Source organism: Schistosoma haematobium, chromosome 4, assembly GCF_000699445.3.
Source record: "Schistosoma haematobium chromosome 4, whole genome shotgun sequence".
NCBI classification, from domain to species: Eukaryota; Metazoa; Platyhelminthes; class Trematoda; order Strigeidida; family Schistosomatidae; genus Schistosoma; species Schistosoma haematobium.
Window position 1 is genome coordinate 24,398,322 of NC_067199.1, and position 18,548 is coordinate 24,416,869.

The 18,548-nt window shown below is 32.4% G+C and overlaps 1 protein-coding gene across 1 annotated transcript in view; it reads right to left on the bottom strand.

The window, feature by feature from the left end:
* PDE2A_2 (cGMP-dependent 3',5'-cyclic phosphodiesterase) overlaps positions 1-18,548 on the bottom strand; it is a 62,924-nt gene that overhangs the window by 11,937 nt on the left and 32,439 nt on the right. Inside the window, exons 14-21 of the mRNA XM_051216033.1 lie at positions 18,094-18,197; positions 16,355-16,439; positions 12,043-12,078; positions 10,232-10,292; positions 8,828-8,909; positions 7,079-7,229; positions 2,332-2,409; positions 404-529 (exon numbers count right to left, since the gene is read on the bottom strand). Of these exons, the coding sequence (XP_051066585.1) occupies positions 404-529; positions 2,332-2,409; positions 7,079-7,229; positions 8,828-8,909; positions 10,232-10,292; positions 12,043-12,078; positions 16,355-16,439; positions 18,094-18,197 (723 nt within the window). The remainder of the gene's footprint in view (positions 1-403; positions 530-2,331; positions 2,410-7,078; positions 7,230-8,827; positions 8,910-10,231; positions 10,293-12,042; positions 12,079-16,354; positions 16,440-18,093; positions 18,198-18,548) is intronic.

Here is an 18,548-nt window from a genome sequence, read left to right on the forward strand (position 1 = left end):
GTTGCTGAGGAATGTTTCCTTAAAAGTATTAAAATATTCATCTTAGTGATGAAGTTTTTGTAGAAAATCCAGTTTACATTGATAATAGACAAAAAAACCATAGATTCGGCAGAAAGGTAGTTTCCTGAGAGTATGTTATTGAAGACAATATGAATAATTTATATTACACTGTTGGGAAGTAGTTATGAAGATATAGACACTACCTAACATGAATATTTAGTAAACAAACAATAATAATGAATATATGATTACTTTAAGTTTTTAAGATATTAAAGAGTTTAATAGTCAAATGGTCTCAATCATACACTATAGAATACAGCGGTCCGATGATTTCTTACATACTTACATACATACATTGCAATCAACATTAAGATGCTATATTTTTGAAATTTAAATGACTTACGAGATACGTCTCATTTTCAGGTTGAATATTTCTTGGTAAAGATTCAAAAGAACTTGTATTAGGTAGAAATGTATTGATATCTTTAATTTCACAAGTGGATAACCAATTCTTTCTGTCTTCATCCACCTAGTCGAAGACAAAAAAATACAATCATGCTCTTTCATCGGTTATTGACGACCTAAGTTTTTTAAAACCGTTTTGAACGATAACTAAATTTTACTGATATATCAAATTATAGGAAGTATGAAACATTTTCTTAAATTCCTTGGTGAAAAGTATCCATTATATTAGAAAATTGTGCACACACAGCTTTTACAACTGTACGTAACAGATTGAGAATAACACTTTTCCATACAAATCAGATAGAATAAGATTTATCTCACTGGTTGCTAAGACATGTATATATGTATCCTGGGTTATAAACAAATAATTAGTGTATGACCATAGATGTAAAGTGAGCTAGTGTATTTTGGAATTAATTCAGTCTATACACATATCATTTTTCCTATTATTTCAGCCTTTCAAATTTCGACAACCATATCATGTGATCTTAAATTGAGTGAGCTTTTCTCAGTTAACTGAAAGGGATCACTTTAAAAATGTTGGTAGGGGATAAATACTAGCTTAACTCCATAAGCGATTGCTTTTCTATTTTGCTGAAATTTAATACGTTCGTTCAAACGATATGTTATTAAGATATTATGGACTAATGGGAAGAGATTTTCTGAATAACAGTTTGAAAATATAGTATTGTAATTCGATTATTTCAATCATTTTGAAATATAACAGGTGGCTTAAAATGAAAACCAAGGTATTTTCAGCAAGATATTGTAAGACCTGTTTGAACCACCTTTCTGACACTGTCAACTGACTTAGTCTGATTATACAGGCAACACGTCATTCAAATGTATAGAAATTTAAATCGTTAAAAATTGCCCTAGATACAATTTTAACCTTTCCTAAAGTGTGCCATTTACACTCGTATTACTTTGTGAGTTTGAATGCTCCTGTGTTAACTTTTGAGTAAATGTGTATATGATTAGTCTTGTCAACAAGATTACTCACTGTCATTTTTTACTACAATCCAAAGCAGAAGGTATATGACGTCCATTAGGTACTATGCACCAAAAAGTATATTTACCCAGTCACTTTGTTCGACTTTTGAAAGGAGTTAATCAGGTGATTTTCATCTTTGAATACTGGAAACTTTCTCATTTAATAAAAAATTAAATTATCTTTTAACTGACTTGTGCTTGTTCTGTTATATTATATATGCTTTAATTTCAGTCGAGCATTTGGTTTTCATGTAGACTCAACAGCAGAGGTCAAAACAATGAGTGCATTTAATTTTTAGAATTATTTTGTTTTTGTTCTATCAAAATGTCAACCGGATCAACTCTATCCAGTCTCTCATATGATGTATTGTCTAAATATCACAACAACAAAATGAAGTGCCGATTTTATAGTTACATGATAACGCAATGTTTACTTTTTTGTATAGTTTAAACGTTCTTTCATTTTAATACTTAGTTGGATACTTGATTTAGGGAAACGTTTAACTCTATTACGGCGTTAGAATTAATGGAAAATGGGTTTTGGACGAATTTCCTAACCACACTTATGGCAAACGTTAATATATCTATTTCTTTTCTTTACACGTCGGAATCGCTTTATAAAAAATAATAATATATATACAACTTAACTTCTCAGTAAACCAGGTCAATTAAACATTACATGTACTCATCTTATCTGCTAAATCAATTAACCATCTAAATAATATCATTTAGTTATCATAACAGGTTAAATGAAGTCTCAGTATTTTAATTTGTTGCGCTGATAACAAATTAATAAAGGATAATCATATTATTCACTTTAAATGCTCTGTACATTTTGTAAAAAATAAATGCATTACGCAATTTTATGTTTACCTTCATATGGTACATCATAAGTTCATTGGCCAATTTAGTACGATGTTGTGCATCTTGAACATTTTTGTACATTAACGACTGAAAAGTAAGTAAAAGATGTTCAGAGAAATGTCATAAAGAAAATTCTTGATTATTTTAGCATTTAATTTTACACTGATTTTTGTTTCTCTTTTTATACCATTGTCTCTATGTCATGTCTCTATTGATGTGACAAGTATGTTTGATCTCGATACTGTTTATAAGGAACAGCTTAGTCGTTTGCTCCTCACGAATAAGAGAAATTTTAGTAGAACTTAATAGTGATTGGTTACAAGACAAGGATTTATTAGTGTAAAAGTTTCGTTTCATTTTCCAATACTTGTGAGTTATCAACTTCAACATTTTCATCTGAAAATGTTTTAAGAAAATCGGCTTATTTTAATTATACAGAATGTTTGCTATCGACAAGTAAGCAACATGAAATTGGTTATTTTTACCGTGAAAGTCAAACAGTTGTTTGTATTAAACGGAATTAATCGTTTGTTGAAAGCAGATGAGATCAGCAAATTTTAGTGGTTGTAAGAGGTGACTTGATACATCGGATAAGAATTAAATCAAACTCACGTCTTACATGTTAATTGTAAGAATTATTTAATTGTCTTTCCTCTGTGTGTGGAATTTAGATATTTTCCTCGTTACAATACACATTGATTTTATGACTTTATGGTCTAAATAGAAGTTATGACAACTCATAGAGACCGCATATTATAAATTTGATCCCGCTGTGAATGCATTTAATCCCAAAAAATCACTTATACGTTACAGTCACTAAGAATTTCTGAATACATAGTCAATTTGTCAGTCTAGTAACTTAAAACGCACTTAAAAGACTTTAAAACACCACATGAAGACAGTCTCATTTAAAAACACTATCTGGAACTTTATTCTAGAATAGATTATAATCTTATGAAATTAATCACATAAAATATAGACCAAGTTTTACAAATAACATATGTTAAATTAATCATGTTCAGTTTAATAAAAAACTCCGCCTGTAGCTCTTATAGGGTTGCTGCCGGTCCCAAGCCCGGGTAAAGGAGGAGGGTTGGGCATGGGGTTAGCGTCCCCATCCCGTAGAAAACTAACTCGCTAAAAAAACGCCTACCAGAAAAAATAATCCAAACCATTTTAACTCTGCCCTGGGAGTTAGAAGGTCTTCATTTAGAAGAATTATGACGCTTCATGGTGAAAGCCGAGTTCCTTCGGAAGCCACGAGGCCGATGCTCCTTCTAACAACCAGAGCAAAAATTTTTATAGGTACATGGAACGTTCGAACAATGTGGGAAACCGGGAAGACTAGTCAAATATCAATGGAAATGAGGAGATACAACTTAGCAGTACTGGGAATCAGCGAAACCCATTGGACCCAAGCTGGACAACAAAGGCTAGCTACGGGAGAGATGCTGCTATACTCCGGTCACGAAGAGGACAATCCTCCACACACTCAGGGAGTCGCTCTTATGCTGCCCAAAGTAGCACGAAATGCACTTGTAGGATGGGAATCTCACGGATCCAGAATCATCAAAGCATCATTTAAAACAAAGAAGGAGGGGATCTTAATGAATATTATCCAATGTTATGCACCCACCAATGATAGCAACGACGACATTAAAGATCAGTTCTACGAGCGGCTGCAGTCAATCATTGAGAAATGCCCAAAAAAGGACCTAACTATTCTGATGGGAGATCTAAATGCCAAAGTCGGAATAGACAACACTGGATATGAAGATATTATGGGACGACATGGACTGGGAGAGAGAAACGAAAATGGAGAAAGATTTGCAAATCTATGTGCATTCAACAAATTGGTCATAGGAGGCACATTATTTCCACACAAGCGTATACACAAGGCTACATGGATCTCACCGGACCACACTACAGAGAACCAAATAGATCATATTTGCATCAACAAGAAATTCCGAAGGACAATGGAAGATGTGAGAACCAGGAGAGGTGCTGACGTAGCTTCAGATCACCACCTAGTTGTAGCCAATTTAAAACTGAAGCTAAAAAAGAACTGGACAAGTGGACAAACAGCAATACAAAGGTTCAATACAGCCTTCCTTCGAGATACTGACAAACTCAATGAATTCAAGATAGCTCTCAACAACAGGTTCCAAGCCTTACGGGATCTACTGAAAGAAGAAGAAACTACTATGGAGGACAACTGGAAAGGCATCAAGGAAGAATTAACTTCAACGTGTCAAGAGGTTCTCGGTCTAAAGAAATACCATCATAAGGAATGGATCTCTACAGAAACACTGGACAGGATCAAAGAAAGGAAGAACAAGAAGGCAGTAATAAACAACAGCCGAACACGAGCAGAGAAAGTCCAAGCACAAGCTGAATACATAGAAGCGAACAAGCAAGTGAAGAGGAGCATTAGAGCCGACACGAAGGAATACGTGGAAGAATTAGCAACGACGGCAGAAAAAGCTGCTAGAGAAGGAAATATGAAACAGCTCTACGATACAACGAAGAAACTAGCAGGGAAATACAGTAAACCAGAGAGGCCGGTCAAAGACAAAGAAGGCAGGAAAATCACTGAAACTCAACAACAGCGTAACAGATGGGTAGAATACTTCGAGGAACTCCTGAATAGGCCGGCTCCAATGAATCCACCGGCCATCGCAGCAGCACACATAGATCTTCCTATAGATGTCAATCCACCAACGACGGAAGAAATTAGAATGGCCATCAGACAAATCAAGAGCGGGAAAGCAGCAGGACCCAACAATATACCAGCTGAAGCACTGAAATCAGACATCGAAGCAACCACAAGCATGCTTTATCTTCTATTCAAAAAGATTTGGGAGGAGGAACAAGTGCTGATGGACTGGAAAGAAGGACACCTCGTCAAGATTCCAAAGAAAGGAGATCTGAGCAAATGTGAAAACTACAGAGGCATTACATTACTGTCAATACCAGGGAAAGTCTTCAACAGAGTGTTGCTGAACCGGATGAAGGATGCAGTAGACGCCCAACTTCGAGATCAACAAGCTGGATTCCGTAAGGATCGGTCGTGCACAGACCAAATTGCAACACTACGGATCATCGTCGAACAATCAGTTGAGTGGAACTCATCACTATACATCAACTTCATTGATTATGAAAAGGCATTCGACAGTGTAGATAGGAGGACATTATGGAAACTTCTTCGACACTACGGTGTTCCTCAGATGATTTTCAAGATTATCCGGAACTCATATGACGGACTACAGTGCAAAGTAGTGCATGGAGGACAGCTGACAGATGCATTCCAAGTAAGGACCGGAGTCAGACAAGGCTGTCTACTCTCTCCTTTCCTCTTTCTTCTGGTGGTCGACTGGATTATGAAGACCTCAACATCTGAAGGAAAACACGGCATACAATGGACAGCTCAGAACCAATTAGACGATTTGGACTTCGCAGATGACCTAGCCCTCCTATCGCATACACACGAACAAATGCAGATGAAGACAGCCAGTGTAGCAGCAGTCTCTGCATCAGTAGGCCTCAGCATACACAAAGGGAAAACTAAGGTCCTCAAATTCAAAGCGGAGAACAGCAATCCAATCACACTTTATGGCGAAACTCTGGAAGATGTAGAGTCCTTCACATATCTGGGAAGCATCATCGATGAACAAGGAGGATCCGATACAGACGTAAAGGCGAGGATTGGCAAAGCAAGGACAGCATTCCTACAATTGAAGAACATATGGAACTCAAAACAACTTTCAACCAATATCAAAGTGAGAATCTTCAATACGAACGTCAAGGCAGTTCTATTGTATGGAGCTGAAACTTGGAGAACTACAACAACCACAATCAAGAAAGTACAAGTATTTATAAATAGCTGTCTACGCAAGATACTCAACATCCATTGGCCGGATACCATCAGCAATAGCCTTCTGTGGGAGAGAACAAACCAACTTCCAGCTGAAGAAGAAATTAGGAAAAGACGATGGAAATGGATAGGACATACATTACGCAAATCGTCAAACTGCATCACGAGGCAAGCCCTAACTTGGAACCCTGAAGGGAAGCGAAAAAGAGGAAGGCCAAAGAACACATTACGTCGAATAATAGAAGCAGATATGAAAACGATGAATTACAACTGGACGGAGCTCGAAGGGATTGCCCAGGACAGGGTTGGATGGAGAATGCTGGTGAGCGGCCTATGCTCCTTCACGAGGAGTAACCGGCGTAAGTAAGTAAGTAAGTTTAACAAAATGGGTCAATTACATGTTTGTCAATATTCTTACTGGTTAGAAGGAGCAATATTCTGAAAAAATAAAATTTCACTATTAAATTAACACTTGGCTTGATATCGCTTAATATCAAGTTTAATACCAATGCATAAAAGCTTCTGTGATTAGATAAATAGAAATCCTCTAATGTTTTCCGTTTCACTTAAATTTTAGAAGCTTTTTATGGTATTGAATTTTAAGTAAAGCGTTGATACTTACCTGTAAAAAAATATTTGGAAAACGTAATGCTGAAGTTATTACCTAATCTGATTTGATGAACTTAACTGTAATATACATTGCATAACGATAAAGTACACCAAGTTTTTCATTACATGAAACAGAAATAATCAGCCTTATAAGTGAATTTTATCAACATAGAATAATCCTTATAAGCATGTTCAGTTTTTAAATACTTATCTCTAAATGTATATATATATATATATATATATATCATTCTTTCAAATTTAGTCTATACTTACATGTACTATACTTATGCAGCAATAAATTGAAAATGTTTTAGCTACATCTTCATCAGCTCTTGTGAAAAAAGGATGATTGATTTTATTGCATAATTGTGCAACACCAACTATACCATCTTTTTCATTTTTTATTGGAAAACACAATATATTCCTAAATAAAATAAATTTGTTGGTATAGTGAGGTATATGATAACAATAATAATTATTATTATTATCATTATTAAAATGAAATGTACTTAAAATGATCCTTTGTAAATATCGGTAAAATTGATGTACTTCAAAAGTTCCGTTCTTTTTATTTTGATATAACTTCTTCCTATGTTCACTAACTTTGTAGACAGAAACTTCTATAGTATAGTTATAAAATAATTTCAATAATTTTATCGAATTGACTTTAGAGCCAAAATATGGTATTTTAACTTAAACGTATAATATAGTTTCTAAAACTATATCATTTTCTCTCAAATATGTTAATTGACAGGAAATGAGTTATTACATAATATCATAGTTCACATTCATAGAAAAAAGGTTGTTTAGCTTTCAATAATACCTGAAGTTGATTTTCTTACAATGTCATTCAAATTCATCGTTTTTTAAGATCATACTTAAAATTTTTTCAAGAATAATACTTACTGAAATCAATAAAATATTTTTTTACTATAATAGTTGAGATCATGGGCTAATTGAAACTAGATCATCATGAAAAAACCTGGAAGCACTGGACGGTCGTTTCGACCTACTCAAACAATAAGTTTCATTTCAGTAGTACATGTTTTATTTCGTATTTTTAACAAAAAAATTATTTTTGTACATATTTCATTTAGATGAAAATTTAAATACCATAGGCAAGTTATTGCAATTAAAATCAGTAAATTATTTTAGTTTGTGAGCAACAAATAAAACTCATTTTAATGACAGTCACTTTGATTACGATATGGTTCTAAAGATAAAATGAGCAGAGTAAAGCAAATTGAAGGAATGATTGTATAAACAGATAATTATTTACCACATGACTGATTCATATCAGCTTGTCAAACCAGTAAATAAATATTATGCTTTTTGAGTGTTTAAATGAATATCAATCGTTAGAAAAATAATTTTCACAAAGGATGAAACACATTTTCTCAAAAGGAAATATTTTCATTCTTCAAGAAAAAAGATCAAAATAATTCATTGAAGTCGATCTGATATTTCAAGAGATACCATATCACATAGCGCTTATAGCCAAATTGAAGACAATTGGATAGATCTTAGGTTCGTAACTTGCCAGGCGGGATTGTGAATGCACACTGCCGAGGAGTTTCACAATAGGACGAAATAGCCGTTTAATGCTTCCAGGTTTTCCATGATGGTCTAGCTTCAACTGACTCATGATCTCAACTACTGAAACACTTGGCTTTGTTCAATGAGTATCTACTTCTAGTTACTATAATGAGTATAATTGTTTTGTGTTTTAAGGATAGATAGCGATCAAATGAAGGAATACTTAATTGTAATATTTCACAAAATCTAACTTCAATATTACTGAAAATCAGAAATGCGTAGATAAAATCAAATATAGTGTGAATTTTAACCTACTTTAACTTTGATAAAATTTATCTTGATTCATAATTAATAAAGTTTTTTTATATATGAGGTTTTCGTCTAAAATTTTAAAGTTTAGTAAAAGTAAAACAAACGAACACAGATTTTTTTCAAATCTGGAAAAAAAAGTAAAGATGCGAATAAGAAAATCTCTTACAAACTAACCTTGTACGAAATCCAGTTTCTTTATCAACACCACGATAAAAAAGTGGATGAGCATAGGCATCCTTTATATTTAACAATTCACCTAAAAATGAAGATAAATTACATATAGTACGATATGTACGGATAAATTGATAGATAATAAGGAAATTTATCTGTTCGCGAACAATTTCCAGTTTCCATATTATTATTATGACATTGATCACCACCTAGTGATCAATCAATTGTGATCACATCTCACTCCTACAGGAGGTCAGTCGCGGCTCGGATAGCTCAGTGGTAACGTCTCTGACTGGGTGACACGAGATCGAATCCGCCAGGGAGCACCAGTTCCCTCAAGATCACAGGTACACCTTGCTGACGAGTGCCAAGTAGCACGAAACCCGGGTCCAGGGTTTCCTGTTGACTACCTCCAACCACCATCTAAATCTCAATATATTATTATTATTATTCACTTTTCCATTAAAACTGAGCAATCTGTCCGAGTATGAAGTACTCTAACTAAACTCTCTATAAAATTACAAATAACTACTATATAACCTATCAATAGTCTCATCAATACAAGCAAACATATTTACATGGTAAAATCATATTATATTTTATAACATACATACTATACTATAATTTGAATGAGAATTCTGCTACCTTTTTGACCTAATACGTTAATTAAATTGTTTGAATATTTGTTTATTATTTGAATAATTGACATTTATGAAATCCCAACATGTCAGAAATTGATTTCTATCTTTTATTATAATAATTAAAAACTATGAGTTGTATCAGAAAGAATCCGCTTTACGGATATACAGTTTTACTTTCATATATCAAATAACCAATTTTATTGACTTTTTTTTCTTAAATTTACTCGAAAGTATTTAGTATATAACGTTGCAATATAGAATGAAGATGTTAACAACAACTGAATTTGTATTGTTAATATGGTATTGAAAAAATTCATTTGGCTCGATTTTTGCAAAGACGAAAAGATTTTCATTGAATTCAATCAATAAGTTGAATACAAGTTATTTATCGATATCATTGCCGACATTAGACTTGATAGTTCCAAATAAATTAAGCATTGGGTAAAAAGTTAATAATAAATATAAATACATATATTTCAATAGTTGAGATCATAAGTCAATTGAATCTAAACTACCATGGAAAACCTGGAAGCACTGGACGGTCGTTTCGTCCTATTGTGGTTCGAATCTTGCGATGCGGGATCGTGGACATGCACTGCTGAGGAGTCCCACAATAGGACGAGACGGCCGTCCAGTGTTTTCAGGTTTTCAATGGTAGTCTAACATCAATCGGTTCATGATCCCAACTACTGAAATATCCACAAAAGCCCTTTCTGATATATATATATATAAAGATAGATAGATAGATAAAAAGACAACCATTTACCGGTTGTAGCTACATATCCAGCGATGCCTTGATTTAAACTTAGTCGAATTTCTTCTGGTAACTATAAAACACAAAATTAATAATTACGTAAAACAATTATAACATTGAAAAACTTCATATCGGGTAAAATTTAAAAAGTATGTAGGAGACACACTATAAAATAGATTAATCATCAATCTAGTGCTTAGTGTTTCACTAATTTCAAGTATCTTTATATTAGCAGTTTGAGAAAGTTCATATTAGGATCGTTCAAAAATTGTGCTTCGTTTTAAAGTAGTCATTTCTTTAGTAGGTTCTTTTTAATACTTAGCATCACTACTAATCTTAAAGTTGACAAAGCAAGTCTTAATTTCATAAACGAAGAAACGTACTGTATCACTTGATTGAAAATGATGTATCCAAGATTTTTTTTTAATGAGATGAAAATCAAAATGTTAAAAATATGAATATTTTAATGAAAGTGCTTTTCAAACAACAAATAAAAATCGATAGTGATAAATCAAAATGAATTTGATTGTCTTTCAGTATGAGTAATCTAATTTATTTATTTTTATTATTGGCTTGTATTAACATCGAGACTTTCAGGCAAATCTGGCAGATCTGATTCTCGTTAAATAATTCAACATAGTTCAGGGTAAATAATTACCAGTCGATTGCGTAGGTACTCATAAGGGATGCAAATACGAAGATATGAAACTTACCGAGAAGCTTAGAACTTAATGTATTTTCATTAGAAACAGTACTGTCAGGTGGTTGATAATAGTCTACAGAAAATCTTGAACTGACATTTCATGCTTGTTAGCAAGCCTAGCTGTAATAATGAGGAAGCTATTAATCTTTAGTGAATTATAACTCGCGTCGCTTCGCTTTGTTGCCTTAGAGGTAACCACTGAGTTACTTAGATCCCGGATGACCACATGTATGATTGATTGACTACTGAATAATAACAATGTCATTAGCCTAACTGACTTAACATGAAGCCCACAATGTTAAGATGTTAGATTTTTTGAGATAGTAGACTTAAATAAATCAAGTAACTGATATTCAATAGGAATACTCTCAAAATGTGACTGAACTAAACTTTTCAAACAGTAATCTTAAAAATCTCACCAGAACAAAGAAAAGTCAAAACTTGAATGTTGGCTGATCAGAAAGCATTAAAGTAAAATTTTAAGATGTGCTAATTGGGTTTGCCACTTAACGATACTTTATAACTAATGAATTGCAGCCATAAACGTTCTGAGCCAAATAAAAAGATAGTAAACGCACAAATTTGATACTAACTGTGAAAATTAACCTCAACATTTCACTGAATAATAATTGGTTACTATCCACTACCAGTCAGAATATTTGAATATAAAATAATTTCTGAATTTTAATTTAACCAAATATATCCTAATTTAGCCGTTGTCCTGGTTGTCTGCCCACCATAAAGAAGAGTTTAAATGATAGATGATAAGGTTTTAAAGTTAAGAAAAGTGTAGGTCCATCATAACTTTTCGGTTTATTCTATAATCCAATATATAGATATATATATATATTATCACTATTCTAACTTTGAGCAGTCTAATGCTTCAATACCAATTTCTTACTAGATTTACCAAGCACAAACAGTAGACACAATATGAGCAGCACTCGCTCAGTGTTACTTTAGAAGCCATTTGAATAATGCACAACTCACTAAGTGAATTCTTGCTTTTAGTTTGTGATGTTCATAAAACAGCCTAGTAAATATTGTCAAATTCCTAGAAAGCGTTATTCTATAGAAGAGTGTATTCATATATATACAGGTCAATCAAATTAATACTTACTGTAACAGTTTTGCCATCTGTTGTTGTAAAACGTGTCTGTTAAAACGTGTAAAAAAAGGTAATATAGATTTTAGAATGAGGGTTTGTGGAGATTGTAGTGATTTTAATAGTTGAATTCATGAGTCAATGTAAGCTAGATCACCATTGGAAACCTGGAAGCACAGGTAGAGACAGGTACCTACCTCAGACAATGGATGAATGGTTGGATAAGATCATAGATCGATTCAAGTTAGACGTAAACACCGTTGCATTACAGCTCAGTAGCGTTCACGCACGAGGCCAAACTTTCTGGGTCCGAGGCTCGCATGCGAGATGGTGGATATGCACTGCTGAGGAGTCAAATACTAGAACGAAACGACCATCCATTGCTTCCAGGTTTTCAACGGTAGTCTAGCTTACACTGACCCATGAATTTAACTATTAATAAATATTTGTTCAGATTTACTCAGTGCTTGAATGACATTTCCGAATCAACAAATATTAAAATGAATAACCTTCGTACTAACCTTTATTTTTATTAATACAAAAAATGTTTTGAAGTATAATTAGTTCAATTTCTTGCAGATATCAAAATAGATTAAAACATTTTCATACATCGATGATATGATAAAAACTCCTCATCATAGAATATAATTTAAATGATTATTTTAGTGTCTTAAATAATATAGTAGTAGACTGAAATTCAACCATTACTTACACAGATATAGAGGTGATGTAACAAAACCTTTCTAAACTATATGGTGCGTACATATATAAACACATTGGCTTATTTTAGAAGCGTTTGTATATCAGACATTTAACGGGAAGTATATTAATCATTAAAGATATTTTCGGAAATTTGGAGTTCTTATGTAATCTAATTATATAAAATTGTAGAATATAATGTTAGAAAATAAATCATCTGTAAGGAAATTATTTATTGTAATCTAAAAAAGTGTATAGTGATATTATTCGGATGAATTGAATAAAGGCTTGTTATTGATTGAGATCATGAACTGATTGATGTTAGGCTACCATTGAAAACCTGGAAGCACTGGACGGCCATTCCATCTTTTTCTGCGACTCCTCAGCAGTGCGCATCCACGGTCCCGCTCATGGGATTCGAAAGCTTGTTAATTTTTATCATGTCTTAATTTTGTATCAGTTACATTTCATCAAATAAACCCTAATAAAATAGTTTGCAAATTTGAACTAAATAGTTTTTGATATGGGTTTTAATAAAAAAAACTCTAGTCTGTAATATTCCGTCTGAACTATTTTGTTCCATATATGTCATGTCGACTATGAGTGAACAGTTTAATAATGGTTATAAATCCCAATACTCAGATACTTTTATATTTCATATGATTTATCAGGGAAAAATATGCTTCTTTAATCTCATTCATGTGAATTCATGAAATCAGAAGGGGTTTGTGGAGATTTTTTAGAAATTTTCACAGATTGAAATCATGAGTCAGTTGAAGCTAGACCACCATTGAAAACCTGGAAGCACTGGACGGCCGTTTCGCCCTAGTATGGGACTCCTCAGCAGTGCGCATCCACGATCCCGCACCACACGGGGCTCGAACCCAGGACCTACTGGTTTCGCGCGCGAGCACTTAACCATTAGACCACTGAGCCGGCATCCAACGGTGTTAATGTCTAACTTCAACCAATCCACGAAGTTGCGCCACCATATACGCACTGTGAACTTCTGAGGAGTCCCATACTAGGACGAAACGGCCGTCCAGTGCTTCCAGGTTTTCAATGGTGGTCTAGCTTCAACTGACTCATGATTTCAATCTGTGAAAATTCATGAAATGTATGTAGAATTATTACTATGTTGACAAAATTTATAGTCTATAATCTATTATACCTCTTGTGATATGATTTACCTTACATATTGTTTATTCTTATCAGAATTTCCTAGATAAAGCAAACAATGTAATAATTTTCTATTAATTTTCTGTTTACGAATGTTTTTTGTCAAGGTATAATTGAGAAATATGTTTTTAATGATGAATTATATTAAATCTATAGTCAGATAAATTTCTTGGAAACAATATGGTTTTCTCCTCGACTTTTAATTAGTTTTATTTGGTTTATTATTATTATTATTTTCGAACAGTTCCAGATGGTACAGTGAATATAAGATAGTTGAAGTATTTTTTATAACTAAAGAATAAGGAAAAAACATTTTTTGTTTGTCCAGTGAATCATAGCGACTCATAAATTGCAACTTAGAATAATCAAATCATGTGAAATAAACACTGCACTTACGGTAAGCTTACTCGGGAGTAAATGGAAAGCATATAGTTTGTATGTTTATTCAGAATAATGAGTTGATTATGGATAAACAATCTCTAATCTAATAATCGTATTCAAAATAAATAAATTCTAATTATCTTAACGTTTGCATAGATGAGTGGGAAATTTTCTTGTTTAGCTCATCCTTCACTTCTTAAATATTGACATACATATATAAGTATATATTGTAGTTATTGCTCTCATAATAATCAATTTAATTTTAATTCATATATATTGGTTGATTGGATATTCTCATTGATATTTAGGACTGCGATTGAACAGCATCTTTCGGCGTATGTGCATCTTGTGAGGATTACCTCGGTATTGCCAAAAGAGACTGATCAGTTTTAGTTCTTAACACCGATGAGGAGATCCAAACAACCAATACATATGAATTAAAATCCAAATACACCTCATGACACAAGACTAAGGCAATCTGGACTCAACAAATAAATGGATACAGAGATAGCGTTTGAAGCGAGCAACACTGGGTTCGAGTCTTAGAGTGAATATCAATTCTGGAATGCAGGTACATCCAGCTTACTAATCCAAAAATAGGATGAAACGCAAGTCCTGAATTTCACTGCTATCCACCGTTCATTTCCGCTTAAAAATCAATTCGCCCAATTTTTCTTCTTCATCAATAAATCGATTTGTTTGTTATAACCATTTATGATTAATTTCATCTTATTCATATTGCTAACTACTTAAAACAGTAAGGATTGTTATTCTAAAATAGATATTCTTATTTAGTTATCATTATTCATTTTTGTTGTTCTATTGCTGGCTGAGACTGCTTTACATTCTCGAAATTACTTCTATTAAGTAGTTAAAAAATGTTTGCTTGAGTTCGAACAGTTGTAATCATATCATTAAAATAGAAAAAAGTATTATGTAATACAATCAACTATATAAATTTTCTACTCAAATAACAATACCTTCATATTTCACATCTTAAGTAAAAAACGAGATAGAGTGAAAATGGCATAATATATTAAGTAAATGTCAACTATATGATAGATCAACTTTTATAGTATTATTCCCTTATCCAAAATATAAATTATTTGATGTAAATGATTATCACTATAATTAACGTAAATTAATTATAAGAAAGTTGTATGCTATTGAAATATAGGGTCTAGAAATCTATGATCAGTCAGGAATTTTTACCAAATGAATTACAATGATATCTAATTTATGATTTAATAACTCTAATTCTACAACAAAACAACATTTTATATTTAGAAATAAACATACTATTCAAGAAATACAATTGTTATCGTTTCCACTATTTATGCAATGTCAAACTGTACAACCTCTCGAATGATCAATGACTTTTTGCAAATGCTTAAAAATGGATATTTTTGTTAGTGATGTCCCATAATTAATCGACGGTAAACGAATTATTATTATCAATAACATCTTTGAGAGGTCTAGTTTCTAGTTTCGCAAGAAAAAAAATCCGCAAGGAAAAGAACTAGAGGTGAACCCAAAGCTATACCATCAATTTATATTTAATATGTGTTATTAATGACAAAATGAACATTCACTGTACATTTCAGAAATAATTATTTGAGACTAACCTCGAGAATTCCAATATTGATTTGTTTTTCAAGTAGTTGTTGACACTCAAAGTTAATAGTCTCAGTTAAAGGTACATTAGTGAACAGGGAAGCAACATCTAGAGATATCATTCGTTTCCCATTTAAGTTCATATGTTATTATATTCATATTGTTAACAACTATAAACTGCTGCTTTCAAGGGGTTCATAAATTGTTTTAAAAAATGTGTTTCAGTAGTATTAAAGCATACCTGATACATGGTTACTACATTATATACTAGTTAGCCGGTTCAATATGATTTAGATGTTATTTAGATGATTGTTGTATGAATTATACAATTTCAATTAGTCAGAATAATAGCATGAAAAAGAATTAATAATAATATAGCAACTGTTCAAATTGAGATTATCATGTTATTTTGTGAAAAGTACTACAATCAACTATATTAAGATATGAAACTTACATTTTTATTAGGAGCTGTTGGTAATCCATCTAATACTTTTGCAACCAATACATTAGTTTCTGATTCAAGCAGAAAAACTGAGCATCTAATCCATAAAATGAATGAAAATAGTTCAACTGAAATAAATACACCACTTTTTAAAAAAATATTTGGTGGTAAATACTATTCAAATCATGTGGTAACACATCAATTCATAGTTAATCTTTAGGTTAATGTAAATGATGTAAACAAATCGCAGAAATGAAAAGACTTCACCACTTAGACTTTATCATGGACGGCACCATCTTCCAGTTACTGTCATAATAATCAGTTTAAATTTAATAATTAAACATAATAACTTAATAAAAACATTAGAATAGTTATAAATTAATTTCAAATGTACTTACGTGATGATAGTAATAACCGACAAACTGAACGAAATTTATATCAGTGTGGGGATTTGTGAAGATCTTAGTATTTTCACAATTGAAATCACGAGTCGAGTAGTGAAAACCTAAAAGCACTGAATGGTCATTTCGGTCCTGTATGGGACTCCTCAGCAAAATGCACCCATGCGTTCATTAGTGACTAGTTTCAAGATGGATTTTCGGGAGTTTTAGTGACATTCCGTGACTATTGGAGTTCAGTTCAAGTCGTGTTTGAGCAAGTTATCTACCTCAGACAATGGATGAAAAGTTGAGCAAGATCATGGATTGGTTAAGGTTAGACATCAACACCGTTGAAAACCGGCTCAGTGGTCTAGTGGTTAAGAGTTTACGTGCAATATTGAAGATTCTTTGTTCTAGTCAAGCATGCAGGATGGTGATTGTACATTGCTGAAGAGTCAAACTAAAACGAGACGGCTGTCCAGTACTCATAGGTTTCCAATGATAGTCTAGCTTAGATCGACTCGTGATTTTAACTGTAAACAAAATTTGAGAAATATCAGTTTGAAATCTTTATGACATTTTTCAGTTAGAGATAATTAAATTGTTTAACTTTGTTTGATAGTTTCACTAACACTCAAAATGTGTGGAAAAAAAAACATTTAAAGCAAATACTATTGTTGCTAGTATTTTAACTCATACATTAAATTATTTGAATTTGACATTCGATACAAAGTAGATAATGTTTTTAGTCACAGAGTGGTGTTTTAGCCAGGTACAAATGTTGACTGCGCAATGAGATGAGTTATTTAAAAGCTGAGAGCAGTTATTTTTTATTCGATAAATTTTAATTTTTAAGTTTATGAAAACTCAAATTATTATCTTAAATCCGAAGTGAACTTATTTAGATTCGGAAATTACAATCTACCAGAATGAATTATTTGCATTCTTGCTTCATGAATTTCAAAAAATCACCAACTCTAATATATCGCTAAACAATTTTATGAAGTCAACTTATCTTCAGAACATTCATTTAATGCATATAATTACAGTATAACTAGTTTAAATGAATGTCAGTAATAATTGAAAGATAGATAACTCTTCCCTAAACTTCACAATTTTTTATCCATATCTAGTTGTCAAATAACAACTCAGAAAAACTGGATGAGGATACAAGAAAGTGATCAACATCCAAAAAAAAATCGAAATTACTAGTTTCGAAAATTGATATTACTATACTAAACTATTCGATTTACACATAAATTTCATTTTCCCTCCCCCCCCCACAAAATTGTGATATTTATAGGTGATTATAGAAAAAGTGATTTATTAACTAACTATTGAATAATCTACAACTAAATAAATGAAACAAACCTTTCAGCTTTGGTTAAATTTTGAGCTTCTTGCATTATTTTCAATAAAAGATTTGTTAAATCCATCATATGAGTGAAAATATTTCTTGCAACTTTAAGCATATCCTTAATTCAATGATTTTTTTGTTATTTATTTTATAAATAGAAAATATTAAAGAAAATATGAGAAAATGGAAATTTCGAAAATATTATTATTATCATCATAAAGTTAACAATTGTTGATTGTTTGGAAGAATTAATATTTTCTAGAAGTTAGAAGTATGTTGATGATGATCAGCTAGATATTTGTACAGCCCCCAAATGCCCTGGTACGGCCGAGAGTGGGGAAAGTCAGCTCTTTGTCTCTAAATGCTCTCACATGACCACATGCATAAAAACACTGATAGGGAAGTCCTACTTACTGCCTTCTCGCCGCGTGGGTGTTGTTTACGAAAATGAAAGGACGAAAAGCGAGTA